A 25,756-nucleotide genomic window follows, 5' to 3' on the forward strand; every position below is an offset into this window, starting at 1 on the left:
GAATGGAGGAAGATGGAAAAGAGAATGAAGAAAATGAAGAGGAGTAAGATCCCCACTGTGCTCCCACAAGTCATTCTAAAAGGTCTCCTCATTGGATTGGTCTCAGGAGAGATGACCCATGTATTCTGGTGAATTGTAATCCCTTAGCCAAACCCTACCTCTGATTACACTGGACAACAAATTTTTTTGAAAATGTTATTTCCTCAGAATTCTTTTATGATAGACTACTAGACACTGAACACAAATATAATTTCAGTCTACTTGCATCATGTAGAAATTTGGAGATACAAGAAATTAACTTTTATTGAATATAATGCATTTAATTACAACAGTGCTGACATTTTATGGAAGTTCAGCTAAGCTAAAAATGTTTTGTTGATGATTTTCGTTTATACTTAGTGTCTGAGGCTTCTCACTTCAGTGTCCAACAATAATCAGCCAGCACTGAATGATTCCATTTGCCCTGATACTGTTTCTCCATGACTGCAAGGTCCTGGTGAAACCTTTCACCGTGCTCTTCACTGAAAGCACCAAGATTTGCAGGGAAGAAGTCTAAATGCGAATGTAGAAAATGGATCTTTCATGATACGTTGCACTTCATGGTTTTGTATGCTTGAAGCATGTTGTCAACCAACTGCATGCAGTTTGGTGCTCTGTAGTTGCCAAGAAAATTATCAATAACCTCCTTAAATGCCTTTGATGCAATTTTCACCAATTCTACTAGTTCTTCAAATTGCCTGCCATTGATGATCTATTTGATTTGTGAACCAACAAAAATGCCTTCCTTAATCTCGCATCTGTTATTCTGACTTGAATTGTGAATTGAACTGACAAATATAGGTTAGTTAAAAATGGTGCTTGATAAGGAAATTTCATGGTGATTTTCAGGATCAGCAGCCCAAAATCCAAAAGGTACACCCAGAAGTACTGAGGAAGCAGAATCTTTGTTATCCAGTGTTATCGGGTATATTGCTGGTTATGCCAGCTTCTGAGCTCTGTTTCCCACACATTGTGACAGTGAATGCACTTCAGCTGTACTTCATTGTGCACTGAAGTTTTATAAAGTGTATCAACATAGGTTTTCCATTTGCTTTTTCATAAACCCTGGTGAGCCTGCTCTGCAATCAAGCTAAAACATCCCTCCTATTGTGTGAAGCCCCACTTCTTTACTTAATGCACCAACAAAGTCCATCCCCCTTCTACAGTTTTGTTTTGTCAGGAAACAAAGGATAATAAAGTGTCTGCATGCTCTTCCTTGCCGAACGGCGGAGTTGAGCGTGGGACTGGAAGCACTCACCACAACGTTGTACTGAGAGACGGAGATGTTACTGGGGGTCACACTGAGCTGGACGCACTGACTGATGTCGGAGGTGAATCTACGCAGTTCAGTGGAGCGCTTGCACTTATCTTTCCTCGTACACCTGAGGGGAAAAAAAATAGAGGCTCACTTGAGATGAAGGGAAGGGTAGCCATGGATACCATCAGAGCCCATAGCAACCCCAGGTCTGAGGGACCATCACCGCTTTCAGAGGCTGGTTTACGGGCAGAGGGGCAATTAGGCTGGATTGACAGTTTTAGAGTATTTGCATTTCATCCACCCACATACGCATTTAAAGATACAGCCCGGTAACAAGCCCTTCCGATCTGATGAGGGCCACCCAAATACACCCAGGTGACCAATTACCTTTATGAGGGTTAACCCATTGAAAGCATCTGGCCCAGAAGGGCAACCTGGCCAAGTACTAAATACAGAGCTGATCAACTGACTACAGTGCTCACTGTTATCTTTAACCTCTCACTTCATCAGTCTGAGGTACCCAACAGCTTCAACCAGACTTCAATTATACTGGTGCATAAGAAGAATATGGTAACCTGCCTAAATGACTATCATCCATTGTGGTGAAGTGCTTTGAGAGGTTGGTGATGAAACGTATCAATTCCTGCCTGAGAAGCAACTTGGATCTGCTTCAATTTGCCTACCGGCACAATAGCTCCACAGTAGATGCCATTTCATTGACCCTTCACTGAACTCTGGAACATCTGTACGGCAAAGATGCATATATCAGGATGCTTTTCATTGACTACGGCTCAGCATTCAATACCATCATCCTCTCAAAACTAATCAATAAGCTCCAAATCCTCGGCCTTAATACTTCCTTCTTCAACTGATCCTTGATTTCCACACTTGCAGACTCAGTCAATTTGGATTGGCAACAACAACTGCTCCACAATTTCCACCAACACAGGTGCACCACAAGGCTGTGTGCTTAGCCCCCTGCTCTACTTGCTTTATACTTATGACTGTGAGGCTAAGCAAGCTTCAATGCCATCTTTACATTTGCTAATGACACCACTGTCATTGGCCAAATCAAAGATGGTGACAAATCAGCATATAAGAGGGAGACTGAAAATCTGGCTGAGTGATGCCACAACAACCTCTCACTCAATGTCAGCAAGACCAAGGAGCTGATTATTGACTTCAGAAGGAGACCAGAGGTCCATGAGCCAGTTCTCATCAGGGGATCAGAGATGGAGAGGATCAGTAACTTTGAATTCCTCAGTGTAAACATTTCAGAGGATCTGTTTTGGGACAAGCACCTAAGTGTTATTTCAAAGAAGGCATGACAGTAGCTCTAATTCTTTAGAAGTTTGTGCAAATTCAGGTTTTAATCTAACACCTTGACAAACTTCTATAGATGCATAGTGCACAGTATTCTGATCAGTTGCATCTCAACCTGGTATGGAAACACCAATGCCCAAAAAACAGAAGAGGCTACGAAAAGTGATGGATACAGCCCAATTCAACAGAGGAAAAGTCCTCCCCACTCTGAGCAAATGTACAAAGAGCACTGCCACAAGAAAGCAGCATCCACCATCATGGACCTCAGCATGCAGGCCATGCTCTCTTCTTGGTGCTGCCATGGGGAAGGATGTAAAGGAGCCTAAGGTCCCACACCACCAGGTTCAGGAACAGTTACTACCCTTCAGCCCTCAGGCTCATAAACCAGTGTGGATAACTTCACTCACCTCAACTCTGATCTGATTCCACAACCTATGGACTCACTTTCAAGGACTCTACAACTCATGTTCTCAGTATTATTTATTTACTTAATTATTTATTATTAGTAGTAGTATTATTTGTTTTTGTATTAGCAGTTTGTCTTTTTTTGCACATTGGTTGTTTGTCAGTCTTTGTGTGTCATTTTTTCATTGATTCTATTGCATTTCTTTGTTCTACCGTGAATGGCCCCAAAAATGAATCTCAGCATAGCATATGGTGACATACACTATACGTACTTTGATAATAAATTTACTTTGAACTTTGAATCTTTTCTGTATTCTTCCTTATGCTACCACATCTTTATTGTAGGGTGGCAACCAGAGTGTATACAATATTTCAAGTGCAGCCTAACTAATGCTTTGTACACAATTTCCCAACTTTTATATGCAGACGCTTCTACCCTTACAAGCATCTGAAATACAAATGTTCATATCCTGTTTATTCCCCTTCATAGGTGCTGCTTGACTTGCTGAGTTCCTCCAGCATTTTGTCTCTGTTGCTTTTACTCAAATACTGAATATAAGCAACACACACAAAACGCTGGAGGAACTCTACAAGTCAAGAAACACATATAGGGACAAATACTTGGTCTGTGAAGCCAAGCACGCCAAAATGCCTTCTTTACTATCTTATTCGTGTTGTGTTGCCATTTTCAGGGAATTCTCTGAACGTTCATAGCATCTCTGTACTCCAAAGATCCTTTCACTGCATATGTCCTGCCAGTATTTGACGTATTTATATACATTAATGATCTGGATGATGGGATGGTAAATTGGATTACCGGTAGTAAGTATTCAGATGATACTACGGTAGGTGGCGTTGTGGATAATGAAGTAGGTTTTCAAAGCGAGATCAGAGAGATTTAGGCCAGTTGAGAGGGCTGAACGATGGCAGATGGCGTTTAATGCTGATAAGTGTGAGGTGCTACATGTTGGTAGGAATAATCCAAATAGGACATACATGGTAAACAGTACGGCATTGAAGAATGCAGTAGAACAGAGTGATCTAGGAATAATGGTGCATAGTTCCCTGAAGGTGGAATCTCATGTGGATAGGGTGGTGAAGAAAGCTTTTGGTATGTTGGCCTTTATAAATCAAAGCATTGAGTATAGGAATTGGGATGTAATGTTAAAATTGTACAAGGCATTGGTAAGGTCGAATTTGGAGTATTGTGTACAGTTCTGGTCACCAAATTATAGGAAAGGTGTCAACAAAATAGAGAGAGTACAGAGAAGATTTACTAGAATGTTACCTGGGTTTCAGCACCTAAGTTACAGGGAAAGGTTGAACAAGTTAGGTCTTTATTCTTTGGAGCGTAGAAGGTTGAGGGGGGACTTGATAGAGGTATTTAAAATTATGAGGGGGATAGATAGAGTTGACGTGGATAGGCTTTTTCCATTGAGAGTAGGGGAGATTCAAACAAGAGGACATGAGTTGAGAGTTAGGGGGCAAAAGTTTAAGGGTAACACGAGGGGGAATTTCTTTACTCAGAGAGTGATAGCTGTGTGGAATGAGCTTCCAGTAGAAGTGGTAGAGGCAGGTTCGGTATTGTCATTTAAAGTAAAATTGGATAGGTATACGGACAGGAAAGGAATGGAGGGTTATTGGCTGAGTGCGGGTCAGTGGGACTAGGTGAGAGTAAGCGTTCGGCACAGACTAGAAGGGCCGATTTGGCCTGTTTCTGTGCTGTAATTGTTATATGTTATATGGTCCTAAAATGCAGTTCTTCACATTTCTCAATTAAATTCCAGATTTGTTAGGAAGGAGGATTTGTTTCTGTATGGTGTCTGTCAATTAGTTTGTTCATTCTCCTTGTGACCACGTAGGTTTCCTCCAGGGACCTATGTTTCTTTCCATAGTCCAAAGATGTACCAGTTAGTATGTTAATCGGTCATTGTAAATTATCCTGCGATTAGGCGAGTATTAAGTAGGTGGTTCGTTGAACAGTACAGCACAATAGGTTGTGAAGAGCTGTTCCGTGCTGTATCTTTAAATAAATGAACAGATGACTCTGAGATTCCATGACAACAACTTCCTTCCCCTCTCTTTTCCTTTGAAGCTCATTGTTAGAGCATATGTGGAGACGGACCCAGAAGAGGAGGCAGTGGAGGGTCAGTGGAACTAGCCAATTGACAGTGTGAATCAATGAACAAGCTCCCAGTGCCTGAGTTACAAAGCTGCCAATACCAATAATGGATCATTAAGGCTTCACTAAACTGCAGTACAACTTCGTAATAGGATAAGTGTGTGAAATAATACGTTTCAGCTCAGTTGGAAGCCTTCCACAGCTCTTGACTTCCACAGTGCCTGTTGGAGAGGAGGGTGAGCTATCGAAGGAGTACACTGCAGTTTCTCACTCCCTCTCCCAGCTGAATCATTCCCAACAGACAAAAGAACTACCGTTATTAGACTGTTCCCTGATAAACTGGATCAGGCAGTTCCACTGTACAGGTTAGGAAGGAAATGAAGAGAGTGTAAACTTAGCCGGCTCCTCACCACAGAGAACATCTTCAAAAGGCTATGCCTCAAGAAGGCAGCATCCATCATTATGGACTCCCACCAACCAGGATATGTCCTCTTCTCATTACTACCCTCTGGGAAGAGGTACAGGAGCATGAAGACACACACTCAACGTTTTAGGAACACTTTTATCCCTCTGCCACCAGATTTCTGAATGGTCCATGAACCCATAAACACCACCTCACAATTTTACTCTCTTTTTGCACAAATTTATTTTAAATATTTCTTAATGTAACTTATAATAATTTTTTTCATGTAGTACACTGTACTGCTGCCACAAAATACAAATCTATGTTAGTGATAATAAAGCTGGTTCTGGTTAGATGCAGTATCAGGCCAACTAAAATACATTTTCATATTTCAAGATGATTGCTGCATCGTTTTGAAATGGGGGGATGAAGCGAGTCTGGGTGGGCGCCAACCGAGAAAACAGAGGCAGAAGGTCAAGGGGGTGTCACTGCAAGGTGGGAGGTATAAGGTGATATTGATATCACTGGAAAAGGCAATGAAACCAGGCCACTCTGGGGCAAGGAGTGACATAGGTCAGGAAGGGGAGCGGGTATGGGACTACTGGGCCAGAGGTCACCAGGGTGGCGGAATGGGGAAAGAATCCACTGGGGCAGGGAACACTGGTGCAGTGGACACTGGAGGCCCCAGCTGGGAGTTTACTGAGGGACACAGAGCTGGAGATTACCAAGAGGGCACTGGGTGAGAGATCACAGGGAGACATTGAGCAAAATGTCAGGGAGGACAAGCAAAGTGCAATGTCATCTCTCTGAAGCAATATCTTATGATCCACAAGGTCAAAACAGAAAGGCAATTCAATGGAGCAAGTGGGGCCAGAATGTCATAAGAGTCATACAGCATGGGGGCAGGCCATTTGGCCCAAATGGTCTATGCCAACCAAGGTGCAACTCTAAACTAGTCCTATTTAAGTACATTTGTCCTTGTGGTGAACTACATATACCTGTCTGGACTGCTCCTGTGGCTCCTCCCACAGACCCCTGTATAAAGGTGACTGAGGCCTGTTGCCCAGCCTCATTCCCCAGGATGTAGTGTTGTTCATTCTTCCAGTCAATAAAAGCCGATACCTCGCTTCCTACGTCTCAGAGTGAGTTATTGATGGTGCATCAGTCCTATATCCCTCTAAGCCTTTCCTATATATGTATTTGGCCAAGTGTCTTTTACCATTTCCTCTGCCAACTCATTCCATATACACAACACCCCCTGCGTGAAATAGTTCCCTCCACCCCATGTTCTTATTAAACCTCTCCCCCTCTCACCATTAGCTTATGCCCTCTCGTTCTTGATTCTCTAACCCTGGGAAAAGGACTGAGTGCATTCTCCCTGTCTATGCTCCACATGTCCCTTTCACGTCACAACAGCTATTCTCAACACTCTGCTATACATCTGAAATCAGATTAATATGAGGTTGAAAGCAACATCTCCTTCTCAGCAGTGAGCAGTGAACACAGGGCACCGAGGACATTTTATGGGGTGAGATCAGAAGAGGTAGGAAAGGAGACAACTGGCCCTTGATAAGGATCTAGAAAGGGAATAGATTGGTGAAGATCAGGGAAGGTTGCAAGCATGAAGGATGTGTTTTACACACATGTTCACCATAGACCATTTGGTTCAACTAGCTCAAGCTTGTGTTAATGTTCCACTAGATCACCTTCACCCACCTCAACCATGGAGAGCACTTGAACTTGTTGCACCACCAGAAGCTGCAGAGGGTTGCAAATTCAACCAGTTCCGTCATTTGTCACCAGCATCGATGACACCTTCAAAAGGGGATTCCTCAAAAAGGTGGCACCCATCACCCAGGGCAACCTCTCTTCTCATTACTATCATTAGAGAGGAGGTACAGGAGTCTAAGGACATACACTCTATGTTTTAGGAACAGCTTTGTCCCCTCCACCATCAGATGTCTGAACAGACAGTGAACCAACTCATGAACACTACCTCATTACTTTTGCTTTCTTTTTCCACTAATTTAATTAAAACATTCATTATATATATTTCTTGAAGTAATTTTAAAGGTTTTTGTTTGTATTGCATTGTACTGCTGCCACAAAGCGACACATTTCACAATATATGTCAGTGAAAATAAACCTAATTCTGATTCTGATTCTGTCAAATTGCCAGTCCGTTCCTTCCTCTTTGCTTTACTCAGCTACCTACCTAGTCACCTCAACTGCTCCTTGTGTTTGTGAATTCCATACCCACTCCACTACTTCAGTAAAGAACGTGCCCTTGAAATCCTTGCAGAAGTTATTAATCGCTGTTAGATAATTAGTTTCCCAAAAGTGGAAAAATCCAACATCAAAACTTTTCAGGAATTGTAGCCCATCCCTTTCCTTGAGAAAAGAGCCTGTTATACCATCTGATTATTCGCTGTCATGCAAGGTGCATCATTTCTGCACGCAAGTTAAATTTGCCATGGTTATCGGGAAGAGATTAGCATACGAATTGATTCACAGCTTTATTACGAGCATTATTCTTAATGTACTCAGTAATGGCTTCTGCGTCCGACTGTGCTGTAAACCATTAGAGGACCTTCTTTAATGGTGACTGTTCACAATGAGTGGAGTGACGTGCACTGGAATGTTATTGACTTAGAGAAAAACCGAAGGTTTCTCTTTCGTGGGCCAACACTGACAAACCAGCAGAAATCCAACAAAGAAACACAGACACCTTTGTCTGTTTCAGCTAGACTGCCTTTCAGTTGCCTCTTTCTATTGGCTTGTGTATGGGAACTCCAGCCAAACCATCCACTGACAGTTCCAAGGACGCAGAAGCTGTGAGGTTCGGTGACAAGGGGTGAACACAACCTCTAAAGTGACGTTGCCCATGCACTTCTGTGGGAAGGCTGCAGAGTCCACACTGGTTCTCTGGATGAGGCCTTCCATTCTAGAACATCCTGGACCACTCGTCCCTCCCTATCAGCTCTCTCCTGGCACTTATTCCTGCAACAAATGGACTGTATCCAAGACAAGCTTTTCACTGTATCTTGGTACATGTGACAATAACAAACTAATACCAATACTCAACAGGTCAAGAAGTATCTGTGGAGGGAGGGGCAGAGATAATTTTTCAGGTCAATCATGTTTCATCAGAATGATGCTGCAAGCAAACGTTGCAACCTTTCTAAAATGTTAACTATGTTTTTCCCTCTCCACAGCGGCAGCCTCAGGTGGGGAGTGCCTCAGCATTTTCTGTTTTCATCTTAACCAGCAGCATTGGAGTTCCTATTGTTGTGAGAGGGCCTGATCTTGTTGGTAGAATCTCAGGTGGTAACGAGCCGGCATACAGGAGTGAGATATGCCAACTAGTGGAGTGGTGTCACAGCAACAACCTGGCACTCAGTAAGATGAAAGAGCTGACTGTGGACTTCCAGAAGGGTAAGATGAAGGGACACATACCAATCCTCACAGAGGAGGGGTGGGGGGGGGGGAGAGAGAGAGAGAGAGAGAGAGAGAGAGATTTCAGGTTCCTGGGTGTCAAGATCTCTGATGATCTAACCTGGTCCCAACATAATGATGCAGTTATAAAGAAGGCAAGACAGTGGCTATACTTCATTAGGAATTTGAAGAGATTTGACAGGTCAACAAATACACTCTAAAACTTCTATAGATGCACTGTGGAGAGCATTCTGACAGGCTGCATCATTGTCTGGTATGGAGGGGCTACTGCACAAGACTGAAAGAAGCTGCAGAGGGTTGTAAATTTAGTCGGCTCCATCTTGGGCACTAGCCTACAAAGTACCCAGGACATCTTCAAGGGACGGTGTCTCAGAAAGGCAGTGTGCATTATTAAGGACCTCCAGCACCCAGGACATGCCTTTTTCTCACTATTACCATCAGGTAGGAGGTACAGAAGCCTGAAGGCACACACTCAACCAATTGGGAACAGCCTCTTCCCCTCTGCCATCCGATTCCTAAATGGACATTGAATCCTTGAACACTACTTCACTTTTAATAATATATAGTATTTCTGTTTTTGCACAATTTTTACTCTATTCAATATACATATACTGTAATTGATTTATTTATTAGTTTATTATTATTTTATTTTGGTTATTTTTTTCTATATTATGTATTGCATTGAAATGCTGCTGCTAAGTTAACTAATTTTGATTCTAATCTCTTCTGCACTGTTCAACTCAGATGAAGGTGTAAATCAGACAGAGTCCTTCTTTATACATACAGGGAATTTTTATTGGGAAGAAAGTCTACTTTTGAAATAGAAATCAGTCCTGGCCTTTGGGAAGACCAACAATCCAGATCACTTCCAAGGTTCACTGAGAAGGTGCAGAGGAAGCTGGAGAGAACTCTTGCTACAGTTCTCCCTTCTACACTCTCGCACTGCGCTCCTCCCATGACGGAGGGGAGATCAGGAAGGTGAATCTGTACCAGAGATATTCACAAACTTCCCTGGTAAGTAGGGCCAGGATTAACCCACTGCTGAAGAGCCACTGTGTGCAGATGGGTCTAGAACAGAGCTACATTCAGGGACTGAGTAATTGGAAATGGAACTGGAGCTAACTTATTATTGTCACATGTACTGAGATACAGTAAGAAGCTTGTCTTAAATTCTGTTCATATGGATCAGATCATTACACAGTGCATTGAGGAAGGACAGAATGCAGAATAAAGTGAAACAGTGACTGAGAAAGTGCAACACGGGTAAACAACAAGGTACAAGATTGTAATGAGATGAGGTAGGAGAAGGTATTGGTAAATAACAAAAAGATTTCTGCAGCTCTCTCACCTTCACCAGTAGGGGTGAGAAGCAAAATGAAACACTGTCCTTCACTGGGGGGCATGTGGCCTTTGCATTATTGCTACGCACCTGAATTGTCAATATATAAAAACTCCACAACCCTAGTTAGTTAAACTCGGGAGGCAGCTGTCCTGAATGCGGGATTGGGGAGGAGGGGATCTGAAACATGAATCCCTTCTGGTCAGCCCAACGGCCCACAACTATTTAACCCCAGCATAATCACAGGACAATTTACAATAATCAATCAACCTACTGAAGACATGGTTAATCAGAGTGTGGGAGGAAACCAGAGTACCCGGAAGAAATCCACACAGTCATGAGGAGAATGTACAAGCTCCTTACAGACCGTGCCGGAAATGAACTCTGAATTCTGGTAGCCCAGCTGTAACAGCATTGCTCTAACTGTGGTACCCAGGAAGCTGGGAATTCTCCCGAGAACTGTAAAAAATGTACATTTGTGCTGCCATTAGCCCATCTCCACAATACAATCAGCGAGACAAAATAACCTTTTAAGTGAAACTACTTTCCCATTATCACTGCATGAGGGAATCTAATCTTGATTGAGCGCGGAGCCCATGTAATGTGTATGAGCCTTTTACTCTCTAGACTGCCTATCAGATCCACCTCATTGGTTCCTCTCGCTTCCGACTGCAATCCAAGGAGTTGGATCTTGGCTGAAGAAACTCTGCCTTCATGTCAGGGAAGGGTGCTTTGCCAACTTAACACCTGCACAAAAATGGGAACCTTTGCATTCCTATACGACCTTACGTCACCCCAGGTTGTCCCAAAGCTGGCTAGGTTCTATAGATAAAATTCTGAGTCTGCACTTGGCCAAGTTACCTTGCCATCACTAATATGTCTGCCTTTTTCTATGCAGACTGCAGTGCCATGTTAATAAGTGAATATTAATAATGCTCATTACAATAAATTTTCATAATTTTACGCTGGCACAGCAGAATTACATTTGAATGAATGCTGTAGAGAAAATTGCCTCCGTCAGCGTTAGATTTAAGGGACTATTTTTGAGTGACCTTCCTCTATTTTTGAGTGACCTTCCTTTGAAAATACCATCTGCTGATGACAGTTCAAAGGGCAATGATGGTCCTCCGGTATCTTAGTCAAGTGACCTTTTCATATGTGAAAGACAGACCTTGCATTTGAAACATGAGCAAATCTGCAGATGCTGGAGATCCAAAGCACAAAATGCTGGAGGAATTCAGCAGGCCAGGCAGCATCTATGGAAAAGAGCAAACAGTCGATGTTTCAGGCTGAGACCCTTCCTCAGGACTGGAAAGGAAGGGCAGATGTCAGAGTAAGAAGGTGAGGGGAGGGAAGTACAAGGTGGAAGGTTAAGTGAAACCGAGATTCCTCGAACTTCTGATAATTGCCAACCCCTCCTTCCCATTCCTGTTTCCTTCTCTCACCTTATCTCCTTACCTGCTCTCTGGTGCTCTTCCACTTTCTCTTTCTCTACCCTCTCCTAACATATTCCCCCTTCTCCAGCCCTTTATCTCTTTCAATCAACTTCCCAGCTCTTTGCTTCACTCCCTTTCCCCTCTCGGGTTCAACTCATCTGCCGCCCTGAACTTCTTCCTCCCCTGCCCCCACCTTCTTACTCTGACCTCCCCTTCCTCTCCAGTTCTGAAGAAAGGTCTCGGCCTGTTACGTCAATTGTTTACTCTTCTTGTTTTATTTAAATCTGGCTTTTCACATCTTCAACTTGTTAAATCAGCACAATACTTCTGAGCGAATTACCATGGTTAGCCAATGAAACTCCCAGAAATTGAGAGATGTAGGACATTTTGTTTGATGGACCACTAAGGAATATGAAGCAAACTACAATAATGGGAATTAGGGATTGGATCAACTATTACCTTGCATGACAGTACTAAATACTCTTGTTCCTATGTGTGAGTTTGCAAGACAATATTTAATGAAATTAGTGTACCTTTAAATACAAATGGTCTACAACTTCCATGTACTCTAATGCCTACACATATGCAAAACCTCTGATGGGTGGGGAGAATATCCATAACATTCAATAAACTACATTTATATAATTTTATACTGGCATGGCAATAGTAGAATTGAGTTCTGTGGCGGAAATTGCCTTAGTCAGCACCAGAATACTAAAGTTGTGATTTTTCTCCTCCTGACTGTTGCTTGAGGGGAAAAAAGAGAAGGAAAAGGAGAGGTAATGCAGTGTGTAACGTTCTCGCTCGGGTGTAACAGAACCCGAGTTAAACGTCGAGATAAACCGTTGTCAATGAAGACAGAATCACAGTAAGATTAACCGTTTACTGTTCACTCTTCCACATTAACGTATGGTGAAAACTGTTGATAAAACAATACAAGATTGGTACAGTATTTGTTTCCTTCTAGGTATCACATTTACATCGTGAATACTTGCAAAGGTAAAACTACAATAACTACATTACATCAAAGTGCAGCATACAGTCAGAATCTACCTACGCCATTGACTGCTTTAAATACACTTCAACACAAACTATCCGCAACTCTTTAACTAACGAAAACATAAACCTTATTGACCGTCGTTACTTTTAACAGAATCAGCGTTAACATTTTAATTCAACATATCGATTATCTCATGACTTACAGCGTTGCTTTCACTGTGTTTCTGGTGCGTAGAAAACAACCTTACTTGCGCTGAACTGGCACATGTGAGCGCCCCCCACCCTTGCGTTTAACCCAAACCAGTATTTTCCCACAAGACGCGGCGAAACCGGATGTGACGTCCTCGCCGCGATATATTACAGACAATGAATTTTACTTAAACAATCCTAACTTTAACTAAAAAATGCTAACAAACGAATTACTAAGCGAAAATATTATAAACTAAATAACTGCCGTAAAGACAGCACACAGTGAAAGCAATTGGATTGAAATTACAGGGAGACAGAAGCAACGGTAAATGTTAGAAATGTGAAGGAGAATATTACTACAAAAAATGCCAAAACATTTTCCCATGACTGACTCTACAGGTGGAAAATTGCTGTTAGAATCAGTGTCTCTGTGTGAATGAAAAGATCTGCAAAGTGGGGAGGCAACATTCATTGGTGCAACTTGTACAATAAAGTGTTTGTCAAATAAGAAGACAGCGGGTGGAATCTGACATAATTTTTCAAAGTTCAAAGCAAATTTATTATCGAAGTACATATATGTTACCATATGCAACCCTGAGATTTATTTTCTTGTGGGCATACTTAACAAATCTATAGAATAGCAACTACAACAGGATCAATGAAAGACTGCCCAATTAGGGCGTTCAACCAGGGTGCAGAAGACAGCAAAGGTGTGCAAATGCAAATATAAATGCCTTTTCATGTTATTATACATAAGGTGATGAAACTATAATTGAGGACTCATTCAAATACATTAGTAGGGCATCCAAGTCTTAAACCTGTTTCACCATTTAATGATATGATAGGGGCATGACTGTTAATGGAATTCCACCCACAGTAAGCTTTCACCCCCTTGAAGAATAAGAATCTAACTCCCCATGCTGTAAAATATATTTATAGACACTGCCTTCACCACCTTTGGAATGGAGATCCAAGGACTCTCAATCATCCATGAGAAAAGGTTTCACCTCAACAGGTAACCCACTTATCTTAAACCGAGGCCCTTGGTTCTAGGTTCTTCTACATGAAGTAGAATCCACTCTACATTCTAAAGTAGTCAGGGACTTCAATAGTCTCTGGTTTAATTTGGCACTACTGTACTTACTAGTTTAAGTGACAACAAAGAAAGCAACTAAATACTTTGTTATTCATACTGTTTCTGCAAACACTGGCCTGAGGCTTTCCTGTCGGAGTTGAGATGAGTTGCCTATACGGTCTGGCATTTTTGTGGTGTGACTGGAGTCTCACTGGGCAAGGCAGTTGCAGCATGCCCGGGCTGGAGTTGCTGGAGTGGACTAGGAGGAAGTTTGACACAGCTGAGCCAAGACAAGTTGAGCAGAGATCTAAGGTTTGGACAATTTAAGCTCTGGGCCAGATTAAAATGGTTGGGGTGTTGGGGTCGGAGGCAAGAGATGGGGCACTTTGGCTCGCTACACCACCGGGGGAGGGAGATTACTCGAATCTGTGCTGGACTGAGGCTGTAGCCTGCAACTAACGGACATCAAGATTGACTGCAGCGATACCCGGCGTTGTGAACTTCAGTTCTGAGTACTTTGTGCTTGCTTTTACTGTTTGCACAGTTCGTTTTTTCTCTCTTGGCATACTGGGCGTTTGATGGTCTTCTCTCCATCAGCCCTTGCAGACTGAGCTCATCCATCAGAGGCAGCCTATCAGGCAAGCTTTCGTTCATTGGGTTCGTTGGGTTCGTTGAGCATTCTGCACGTAGAGCCTCAGCCACTGGGTAACTGTCCCAGCGCACCAACCCTGTGTTTGGGCTTATGATGATAACCTGTCTTGATGTATTACAGCCAGTTAACATTTTACAGAGTTTGGACCCTATTGTCATTGATGAAATTCAGCAACTTCTACCAACAGCAATGTTGTAAAGGTTAGATCATCTGCTTTGGTGACATTAAGTAAAAATATTCAGTCCCTTGCAGAGACTTATTGACTGGACCAACTATATTGTCTCACCATGGTGACTCCAATGGCAGCTCAGTGGCAGTCCCACAATAACAGTGGATCTGAGCTGGAGACAGAACAGAACGGGTAGATTACAAAGCTTACTACAGGCAACCACTCTCTCCTGAGTGCTCTTTCATCTGCTTTCTCTCCCCAATCTTAGAACATGGAACCTACCCTTCAGCCCCCAATGTTGTGCCAACTCTAACCTACCTCAAGCTCAATCTAACCCCTCCCTCCTACACAGTCCTCCTTTTCAATCATCCATGGGCCCAAGAGTTTCTTAAATGTCTTTGATGTATTTACATCTACCTCTAGCTCAGGCAGGGCATTCCACGCACCACCGCTCTCTGTGTAAAAATACTTGTTTCTGACGTCCAACCGTATACTTTCCTCCAATCACCTTAAAATTATGCCCTTGGTATTACCCAATTCCACCTTAGGAAAAAGTCTCTGGCTGTCCACTCAATCTACACTTCTTATCATCTTGTATTGAATTGAATTGACTTTATTACTTACATCCTTCATATACGAGGAATAAAAATCCTTACATTACGTCTCCATTCAAATGTGCAATGTGCAATTATAGTAATTTATAATAAATATTATGTCCAACAGGATAGTCAATATAACATAGAAATACAGTTGTGTCAGCATGAATTAAGTGGTCTGATGGCCTAGTGGAAGAAGCTGTCCCGGAGCCTGTTGGTCCTGGCTTTTATACTGTGGTACAGTTTCCCGGATGGTAGCAGCTGAACCAGTTTGTGGTTGGGGTGACTTGGGTCCCCAATGATCCTTCGGGCCCTTTTTACACACCTATCTTTGCAAATGTCCTGAAGAGTGGAAAGTTCACACCTACAGATGCATTGGGCTGTCCACACCACTCTCTGCAGAGTCCTATGATCGAGGGAAGTACAGTTCCATACCAGGCAGTGATGCAGCCTCTATTGTTGCCTCTCATCCTCCTTCACTCTAAAGGGATGATCACACTGCACCTTTTACACATCCACCCGAGAGATGAGACAAGACCTCAGTTTATTGCCCCATCCTAAGGGCAGCCCCTGATAGAATACAGCACTCCCTCAGCACTGCCAGGGCGTGTCAACCTTATTTGGTGACTGAATATTGGAAGGTGAAGTGAACACACTGGGCATCCAATGTGATCAGCGTTCAGTCCATGGAGCAGTGAAGCAAAGACACAACAAGTCCCTACTAGCTCTCAGCAGGATGGGCACATTAATTATGGTAGACCCAACATGCACTGAATGAGAGCAGCTATTTGTTGCAAAAGTAGATCATGGTGGAATCAATATTGACATAAACCACCTCTTGTAATAGCACCATCAAACCTGGCTTTACAGACCAGAAACACAGAGATCTTACCTGAGATTTGAAGGCCCCCGAACTGACATACATCTTCTATCCCCTAATGTACTCTATTTCAACTGTGAACAGGCTTAATAAACCCCAGAGATTGGTGATGCAGTTCCTAAACTAACTCAACAGGGCCCACTATACTGACTCACTAAGGTGAACTCCATGGCAATCCCACAATGACAGTGGATATGAACTGGAGACAGACCAGGACAGGTAGATGACAATACATGGTACAGACACCCTCTCTCTCAGGCAGACTCAGTCACACCCCAGTGCTCCTTCACTCACTCCTTAGTACTCTTTCATCACTCCCTGGTGCTCCTTCATTCACTCTCCTCACACCTTACTACCCCCTCATCATTTCCCAGTGCTCCCTCATTCACTCCCCTGTGGCCCCTCACTCCTTCCTACCCCCTCATCATTTCCCAGTGCTCCCTCATTCACTCCCCTGTGGCCCCTCACTCCTTCCTACCCCCTCATCATTTCCCAGTGCTCCCTCATTCACTCCCCTGTGGCCCCTCACTCCTTCCTACCCCCTCATCATTTCCCAGTGCTCCCTCATTCACTCCCCATTCACTCCTCGGAATTCCCTCACTCACTTTCCAGAACCCTCTCACTCCCTCCTTGACAGAACGAGGCTTCTTGAACCACTCGGTCTATACCGCTCCCATCTTTCACATTCTCCTTCTCCTCATTTCCCTGTACCCCTGCAATGTCTTCTCTCCCTAACTCTCCCTCGACTGGTTTGCCACCCAAGTAGAGTGAGCGGCAATTTACAGAGATTAATGGAACTATGAGCACAGTTTTGGGATGTGGGCTGGAATTGGAGCAACCATGGTCACTGAACGATGTGAAAGAGCAAGAGAGAGCAGCAACAGCTGCTGCATCGTTGTGCCTCCACCCTCTCCCCACTGCTCCCTCACTCACTCTTCATCTCTTTCCCGTCACAACCTCCCTCTTTCTCACTAATGGCCCTTCCCCTTTCCCTCCAATGTGGCCATCTCCCCCCACCTCCAGTGCCTTCCTCTCTCTCTCTCTCTCTCTCCTCCCCCCACCCCCAAAGGTACCTCCACCTCTCACTGTCTTCCCCCAGTGATCCCTCCCACCTCTTGGACATGGTCTATACCTTTCTCTCCAATGCTCCATCTTTTCTCCTGGTGGTCCCTCCCTTTTGCTGCTCAGTGTCTCTCTCCTGCCCAGTGACCACACCCGTCCAGTGCTCTCGCTGTTCTACCTTCTTCCCTCCTCAGCAGTCCTTTTTTCTCTGCACTTTTCTGGCTCCTTAAGGTCTCTTCTTCGTAACTCAGTACTTATTTCCATCTTTCTCATGTCCCAACCATGCTCTCCCACAATGTGCTTACCTTGGCTTACAGTTCCTCTGTTTCAATGATGTTCATGGTCTCTGGGTCTCTGAGCCCTGACACCAACTGTGCCCTCACAAAATCCATACACACAAGAATATGGATGTGTTGTGTATATTTAAGACAGAGGTTGATAAATTCTTGATTAGTCAGGGCATGAAGGGATATGGGGAGCAGGCAGGAGGAGAGGGAAAATGGATCAGCCATGAAGAAATGGTGGAGCAGACTCATTGGACCAGATGGCCTAATTCTGCTCCTATATTTTATGGTCTTATGGTACTCATAAGTAGACAAGTCCAAAATGATCTGAGTCAATATCTAATGATGCTTTTTGCCCATTGCTTCCAGGAGCTTGGGCAATGATCTATGAATTACAGTGGAATCATGGCCCACTGTCAACATTAGGGTGGGGGAGGAGAAGCAAATGATCAACTATCAACAATAGACCCACAGGACACGATCCCAACCCTGAGGGGAAAAAATGCAACTGAGCCTTTACCTGACTGGCATTTACCACACACCATCCACAGTATCATGGTAGGGTAGTTACCAGATAGAAGAATGTTAGCCATAAAAATATTTACTCAAATATATTTCTTAAGAGATGAAGAGTTCCAAATCCCTTGATGAAGACTAGTCTTTCCTAAATCAGATTTTATTAGATTCAATTGAGCAAATCCTCCCTTTATTTACTGACCTATTTATAAATCCAGGGTATTAAAGCTCGAAATCTCACTGTTCAATCATCCCTTGCATAATCACAATTCACCAGATCAAATCTCTCCCACTGAGCACCTGTTTCCTTTGAAGTTGTGCCACAGTAAGTCTGCTAAACCTGCCTTGTCTTCAGAAACAATGGGCCTCGGCCACAAGCTTGCAGCTTCAAAGTTCAAAGTAAATTTATTATTGAATAAGTCACCATATACTACCCTGAGATTTGTTTTCTTGCTGGCATTCACAGTAAATACAAAGGAACACAACAGAGTCAATGACAAGCTGCACATAAAGACGTACAAGTAACCATTGTGCTTAAGAAGGCAAACTGTACAATTACAAAAATTGCACATAATAGCATTAATAAGCAATAACTAAGTAGTAAATAATATTAAGAACATGAGTCCTTGAAGATGAGTTCATAGATGTGGAATCACTTCCGTGAAGTTATCCACACTGATTCAGAAGCCTTATGGTTGAGGGGTAATTCCTGTTACTGAACCTGCTGCTGTGGGACTTAAGGCTCCAACTTCTCAATGGCAGCAGCAAGAAGACAGCATGGATGGCCAATGACTGGATGGCCAGTTTAGCGAGCTTCCACAGTAGATTCTCAGAAAGACAACATCCATCATTAAAGACCCCCACCATCTGGGGCCATACACACTTCACATTGCTGCCATGAGGTACAGGGACCTGAAGACACTTGCACATCAGGGTTCAACAACAGCCTCTGCCCCACTGCCATCAGGTTCATGAACCAATTTGAAAAAACTAATACTTATTTTCTTTATTCTGAACTTGAACTATTATTTATTTATTCTGTAATTTATGTACAATTTATGTTAATTTATGTTAATTTAAGTTTATGTGAACCAGTGTTTATCATATTGATAATGTACCGTGCTGCCGCTAAAAGCTAATTTTCACAGCATTTATACCCTGGGTATTTATGCCTAAACCTCAGAATAAACTTGAAATCCCAGCTGACATCCAAAGAACCAGAAGAGAGAAAATAATAAAAAATCAACCATGACCCAGACTAGTAATTGGAGGAACGGTCTGCTGTGCATTACTTCAACACAGATACTAAACAATTTGCTTCGAACAGGTCAGTACCTGGAATGTCCCAAATATTTTATATATTAATAAAATTATATGCATTAAACAACAAAAAATATAACAAAAGAAAAAAACAAAGATTAGCTTTATTTGTACACTGAAATATTGAAACATACAGTGAAATGCATTGGTTTGCATCAATGACCAACACAGTCTGGGTATGTGCTGGGGGCAGCCGGCAAATGTCGCCATGCTTTCAGTGCCAACATAGCATGCCACAACTCACTAACTCTAACTTGTACATCTTTGGAACGTGGGAGAAAACCGGAGCACCTGTGGGAAACCCACGTGGTCATGGAGACAACGTACAAACTCATTACAGGCAGTGCAGGGAGTTGTTCAAAGTTCAAAGTATATTATTAAAGTATGTATACATTATACAACCTTGAGATTTGTCTCTTTACAGGCAGCTACAAAAGAAGAAACCGAAAGAATGCACTACAGAAAGACCAACAAACACCTAATACACAAAGAGAGAGAAAAAAACACAAAGCAGGCGAGCAATAAAACAAGCAACAGCATTCGGAATGGAAGTACTCCATGACTCTAACTGCTACGCTACTGTGCTGTCTTCAGAAATAGAAAGAGAATGGGGGGGGGGGGGGGGAGAGAAGAGAGGAGAAGAGAGAAGAGAGAAGAGAGAGAGAGAGAGAGAGAGAGAGAGAGAGAGAGGTAACACTACAAAACTGAGAGACATCATCAGTAGCGCAAGGATGATAAAGAGAAACCTGCTGACTAAAAGCAGAGTATTGGTAAAGAGAACTTGGACAAGTAAAGTGAACATTAGGAAGATACAGAAAAACAGGAGTGATAAAGGAAGCAGTAAGAGCGATGAAATCAGAGACAAATGAGGGAACAGCAGAAAGAAAAGATAGGGAAATTGAGAAAGAAAAAGCGTCCATACCAAACAAATACTCTCTGCTGCTGCATCTGATTAAACATTCAAGGACACAATCAACTAGGCTTCAAAATTAAAGACCATTCTTCATAAATATCAGAATAAACATGACTTATTAATTTGGAATCCTAACAAAGACGAGATATAAATCAAGTATTACTGAATATAATCGACAGAGTTTGAGGAGAGTGAATATTGCAAACAGATCAGCCAAGCTCAATATTAATAAAATTTACTGTATTAATATTAATGTTAAATTGTTTCTTGTTCTCATATTATATGAGCACACATATATATTTTATAATTTTAAACAGATGGTGTTTTGTCTCTTCACACATATGCCTGGGAGAACTAGGAAGTACATACAAATGATTCTATTTCTATTGGAAAAATGAGGGGTGGGGACTGCATTGAAACCTATTGAACATTGAAATGCCGAGATGGAGTGGATGTGGACAGAAAGATTCTGACAGTGGGGAATCTAGGAGCCGAGGAAACACCCTCAAAATAGAGGAGCATCCTTTCAGAACGGAGCTGAGGAGGGATTTCTTTAGTCAGAGAGTGGTGAATCTGTGGAATTCATTGCCACAGGCAGCTGTGGAGGCCAGGTCGTTGGGTATATTTAAGGCAGAGGTTGATGCATTCTTGATTAGACAGGGCCTGAAGAAATATTGGGAGAAGGCAGAAGACTGAGGCTGAGAGGGAAATGGATCAGCCATGATGAAATGGCGGAGCAGACTCGATGGGTCAAATGGCCTAATTCTGCTCCAATATCTTACGGTCTTATGGTCTAAACCCCGCACCCAAATGTAACTATTCAAATACTTCTCAAATGATACCATTGTACTTGCCTCAACAACTTCCTCTGGTAGCTCATACTATATACTCCCCACCCTCTGTGTGATAAAGTTATTATTCAAGCCTCTTCTACTTCTCACCTTAAATCTACCCCCCTAGAATTGGACTCCTCTACCCTGAAAAAGCCTGCTACCCTGCACCTCATGACTTTATAAACCTTTGTAAAGTCAAACCTAATTCTCCTATGCGCCAAGACATAAGGACCTAGCCTAACCAACCTCTCCCTGTAACTCAGGCACTCTCCTCCTGGCAACATCCTTTCTGCATATTTTTCCAGTTTAACCACATATGTATGAGCCACGGATCCTGAGTTGCGTGATTATTAGGTGAATTATGGTAACATATGTATGAGCCATAGATCCTGAGCTGTGCAGTTATTAGGTGAATTATGGTAACTAGTCACATTAGAGGGGGTATGCCAAAAGTGAAAGTGATAAATTACATATTCATGCTTATTTTTATGACAGTTTATAGCTTGGGACTGTGGAGGTCATAGGCTGAGATAACGCTCAACAATGCTGTATTGTATGTTTGCTAATTGCTAATAAAGGATCAAAATGGGGAATTTGACTCTTTGGAGCAATCATTGGAGCTGTGGGTGAGTCACACAAGTATAACAACTCCGCCTGGGGTCGCAGGCTGGTGCCAATAGTTTTGTTTTGATTTTGGATAAATTTAGATCAGTTTTGCCATTATTTCGCATACAGGTTGACCAGATCTGTACACAGATCTCCAAGGGTGGCCTCACAACCTATACAACTGTACCATAATGTTACAAGTCAGATGTCCAGTGAAGTCCAGCATGCCACATACCTTTATCACTATGCTGTCTACCTGTGACACTGCTTTCCATTACAATCTCTTGTGACCCACTGCTCATCATATAAACACAACTCTGGTCTGACTTTCCAAACTTTCTACACTTACCTGTGTTGCAACCCATTTAGAAACATAGAAACGTAGAAAACCTACAGCACAATACAGGTCCTTCGGCCCACAATGCTGTGCCAAACAAGTACTTACTTTAGAAATTACCTAGGGTTACCCATAGCCCTCTATTTTTCTAAGCTCCATGTACCTATCCAGGAGCCTCTTAAAAGACCCTATTGTATCTGCCTCCACCACAGTTGCCAGCAACCCATTCCACGTACTCACCACTCGCTGCATAAAAAACTTACCCCTGACATCCCCTCTGTAGCTACTTCCAAACACCTTAGAACAGTGCCCTCTCGTGTTAGCCATTTCAGCCCTTGGGAAAATTTGCCACTCCCTTGCCCACTTCCCTAGCTGATCAATATCATTTACGCTAATCTTCTTCACTATCAGCAACACCTCCCATTTCTGTGCAATCCAGCGCATGCATTCAGTGGCCACTTTATTAGGTACACTTGCACGGCTGCTCATTAATGCAAAAATATCTAATCAGCCAATCATGTGGCAGCAACTCAATGCATAAAAGCATGCCGACATGGTCAAGAGGTTCAGACCAAACATCAGAATGGGGAAGAAATGTGATCTAAGTGGAATGATTGTTGGTGCCAGATGGGGTGGTATGAGTATCCCAGAAATTGCTGATTTCCTGGGATTTTTACACACAACAGTCTCCAGAGTTTACAGAAAATAAGCAAAAAAAAAAAAAACATCCAGTGAATGGGAGTTCTGTTGGTGAAAATACTTGGTTAATGAGAGAGGTCAGAGGAAAGTGGGCAGAGTTGTTCAAGCAGTGAGGAAGGGAACTTACTCATTCCAATAGCAGAGTGTAGAAGAGCATCTCTGAATGCACAACATGCTGAACCTTGAAGTGGATGGGCTACAGCAGCAGACCAGAAATGTACACGCAGTGGCCACTTTATCAGACACCGGAGGAACCTACTAAAGGGGCTACTGAGTGTAGTGATCGGAAATATCTGGGATGGTGATCCGAACCATGCAACTTTTGGTAAATTCTTTTGAAGTTTGGTTCCAATCTAGTTAGGAGCATCAGCAATTGTTGCTTCCTTTTGTTTCTCGGGAACAGCTCAAGCACATTATGTACTTAATTTAAATGGATTTTGCTAAATTACCTAGAGATGCAGCAAGTATGGTAACACAAGCAATCAGCAATGAGTTGAGTGCTGATTAAGTGAGGGAGGAAGGTTACTGAAGACATCAGAAACATTCCGTTTACAATGTGGTGCCCTAAGTCACTCTGTCCACCAACACAGACAGATGTGCCTTCAGTTAAGCCGGCATCAGGGAGAGGGCATGAATGATAATTGGAGACTTAGGTAACGCAGAAGATGAGATGGAGGTTTTGAAGTTAAAAGGATCTGATATAACAAGCGTCATTTGTGAATAATGATTAAATGTCGCAAGGTTTAAAGCTCTAAGATTGGAAATGGTAATAATTTGTAAACAGGGGAGCAAAATAATTTGCAAATTCATGTATGACTAAATCTGATTTAGAAAAGATCTTGTGCTGGGATTTATTTAGTCTGTGCCACAGTATCTGTTGCTTTGCATTTAGTAATCCCTTCAGTGCTGGTAACCGCGTCGAAAGGATTGATTTAAGGAAAAGTGGCAAGGCAATATGGAACATACTCTCCTTCCTTTCTCTCCTGCGGTCTCACCTCATGTTGAAACCATGGTAACGCAGATACAGAATAAGCTTTGCTTCCACCCAGGGGCACGGATTGGAGTGTCAGCTGGTAACTTGACCATGGGGTTAGGGGAGAGGATCAAGTCACTGGATTGCAATGAGGTACTGGAACCATGGCAAGTCTCGTTATCGATCCCCTTTACCTGAGCCAAATCGCAACATTCTTCTGCATCAAATGTGAATGAGTGACAGCCACCTCCCCAGCCCATGCCTGGTGGTGTTGGATTCAAGACTAACATTATATCATTGAGACCACTGGGGAATAAAATACATCACTTCCGCATAAGACTTTAAACTGAAGCCATAGCTGCACATTTGGACATAATAAGTGTCAAAGGAAAGTATCAGAGTTCTCGAAGAGCTACCCGTTACTCCCCCCTGGAAGACACTGGAAGCAGTTAGCATAATCAGCAATCACAGATTCCCACTGCTATCTGCTCCTTCTCCCAGTGACCATGGCGGCTTCTTGCAGGCGCTCCTCTCTCCTCCCACGTTCCAAAGAGTTAGTGAGTTGTGGGCATGCTATGTTGGTGCAGGAAGCATAGTGACACTTGCGGTCCGCCCCCTTCGGACCGCGTGGCTCATTGGAGCAGAGCGATGCATTTCACCGTATGTTCTGATGTTTCAATGTACATGTGATGAATAAAGCTCATCTTTATCATCTTTTAATTCATTAATAGCTCCCACTGTTCCCCCCACTGTAGCAAAGACCACACTACAAAGATGTCTGATTGTCTGAAAAATGGTTTCAAATACATTGCTGTTGTAAAGGTGCTTTACTAATAAGTATAAAAGTATTCATTCTTTCAATACTCATGGCAGTAGATGTAATCCTAAGCAACTCAGGCAGAAAATTAGCTGGGGAAATCTTGCCAATTTCAGCAAGGCTATCTAAAATGTAAGATAGGCTCATTTAACATGAAGACTGTTATTTTGCATCTTACTCATGTTAACCCAGGTGCAAGAGGTTCCTGCTGAGAGAAGACGGCACTCTCCAGTCCGAGGAACCCTGTGATGCGGCAACAAGTATAATCACCTCAGCTTTAACCAAGAAACAATCCTTGCCAATTTAGTTGAGACCTTTCGCTCAGTCCTGTCACCAATAATAACACAACACATCAATCTCTGTGGATGTCAACAATGGCTACCGCTAGACTGACTATCCCTGGCATTCAAAGAAGACTGTGGGGTACCTCATTGAAACCTACCCAGCATAGAAAGGACTAGATAAGGTGGATGTGGAGAGGATGTTTCCTATGGTGGGGGTGTCCAGAACCAGAGAACACAGCCTCAAAACTGAGGGGCAACCTTTTAGAACAGAAGTAAGGAGAAATTTTTTTTAGCCAGAGAGTAGTAAATGCTCTGCCCCAGCCTGCGGTGGAGGCCAAGTCTGTGGGTATATTTAAAGTGGAAGTTGATTGTTTGCTGATCGGTCAGGGCATCAAAGGATATGGTGAGAAGGCAGGTGCATGGGTTGAGAGGGATCTGCTAAGATGGAATGGTGGAGCAGACTTGATGGGCTGAATAGCCTAATTCTGCTTCTATGTCTTATGGTCTAATAACTCCATCCATCATGAGTAACACATACAAAATGCTGGAGGAAATCAGCAGGTCAGGCAACATATAACTACATAACCATATAACAATTACAGCACAGAAACAGGCCATCTCGGCCCGTCTAGTCCGTGCCGAACGCCTACTCTCACCTAGTCCCACTGACCCGCACTCAGCCCATAAACCTCCATTCCTTTCCTGTCCATATACCTATCCAATTTCACTTTAAATGACAATACTGAACCTGCCTCTACCACTTCTACTGGA

General features: G+C 42.9%; 1 protein-coding gene across 11 annotated transcripts in view; it reads right to left on the reverse strand.

Annotated features, from left to right (window-relative positions):
- plxna4 (plexin A4) overlaps positions 1-25,756 on the reverse strand; it is a 712,781-nt gene that overhangs the window by 238,350 nt on the left and 448,675 nt on the right. For all 11 annotated transcript variants that reach the window (XM_073066781.1, XM_073066783.1, XM_073066775.1 and 8 more), the window contains exon 6: positions 1,298-1,421. In XM_073066781.1, the coding sequence (XP_072922882.1) occupies positions 1,298-1,421 (124 nt within the window). The remainder of the gene's footprint in view (positions 1-1,297; positions 1,422-25,756) is intronic.

The sequence above is a fragment of the Hemitrygon akajei genome, chromosome 14 (genome assembly GCF_048418815.1).
Source record: "Hemitrygon akajei chromosome 14, sHemAka1.3, whole genome shotgun sequence".
Taxonomy (NCBI): domain Eukaryota; kingdom Metazoa; phylum Chordata; class Chondrichthyes; order Myliobatiformes; family Dasyatidae; genus Hemitrygon; species Hemitrygon akajei.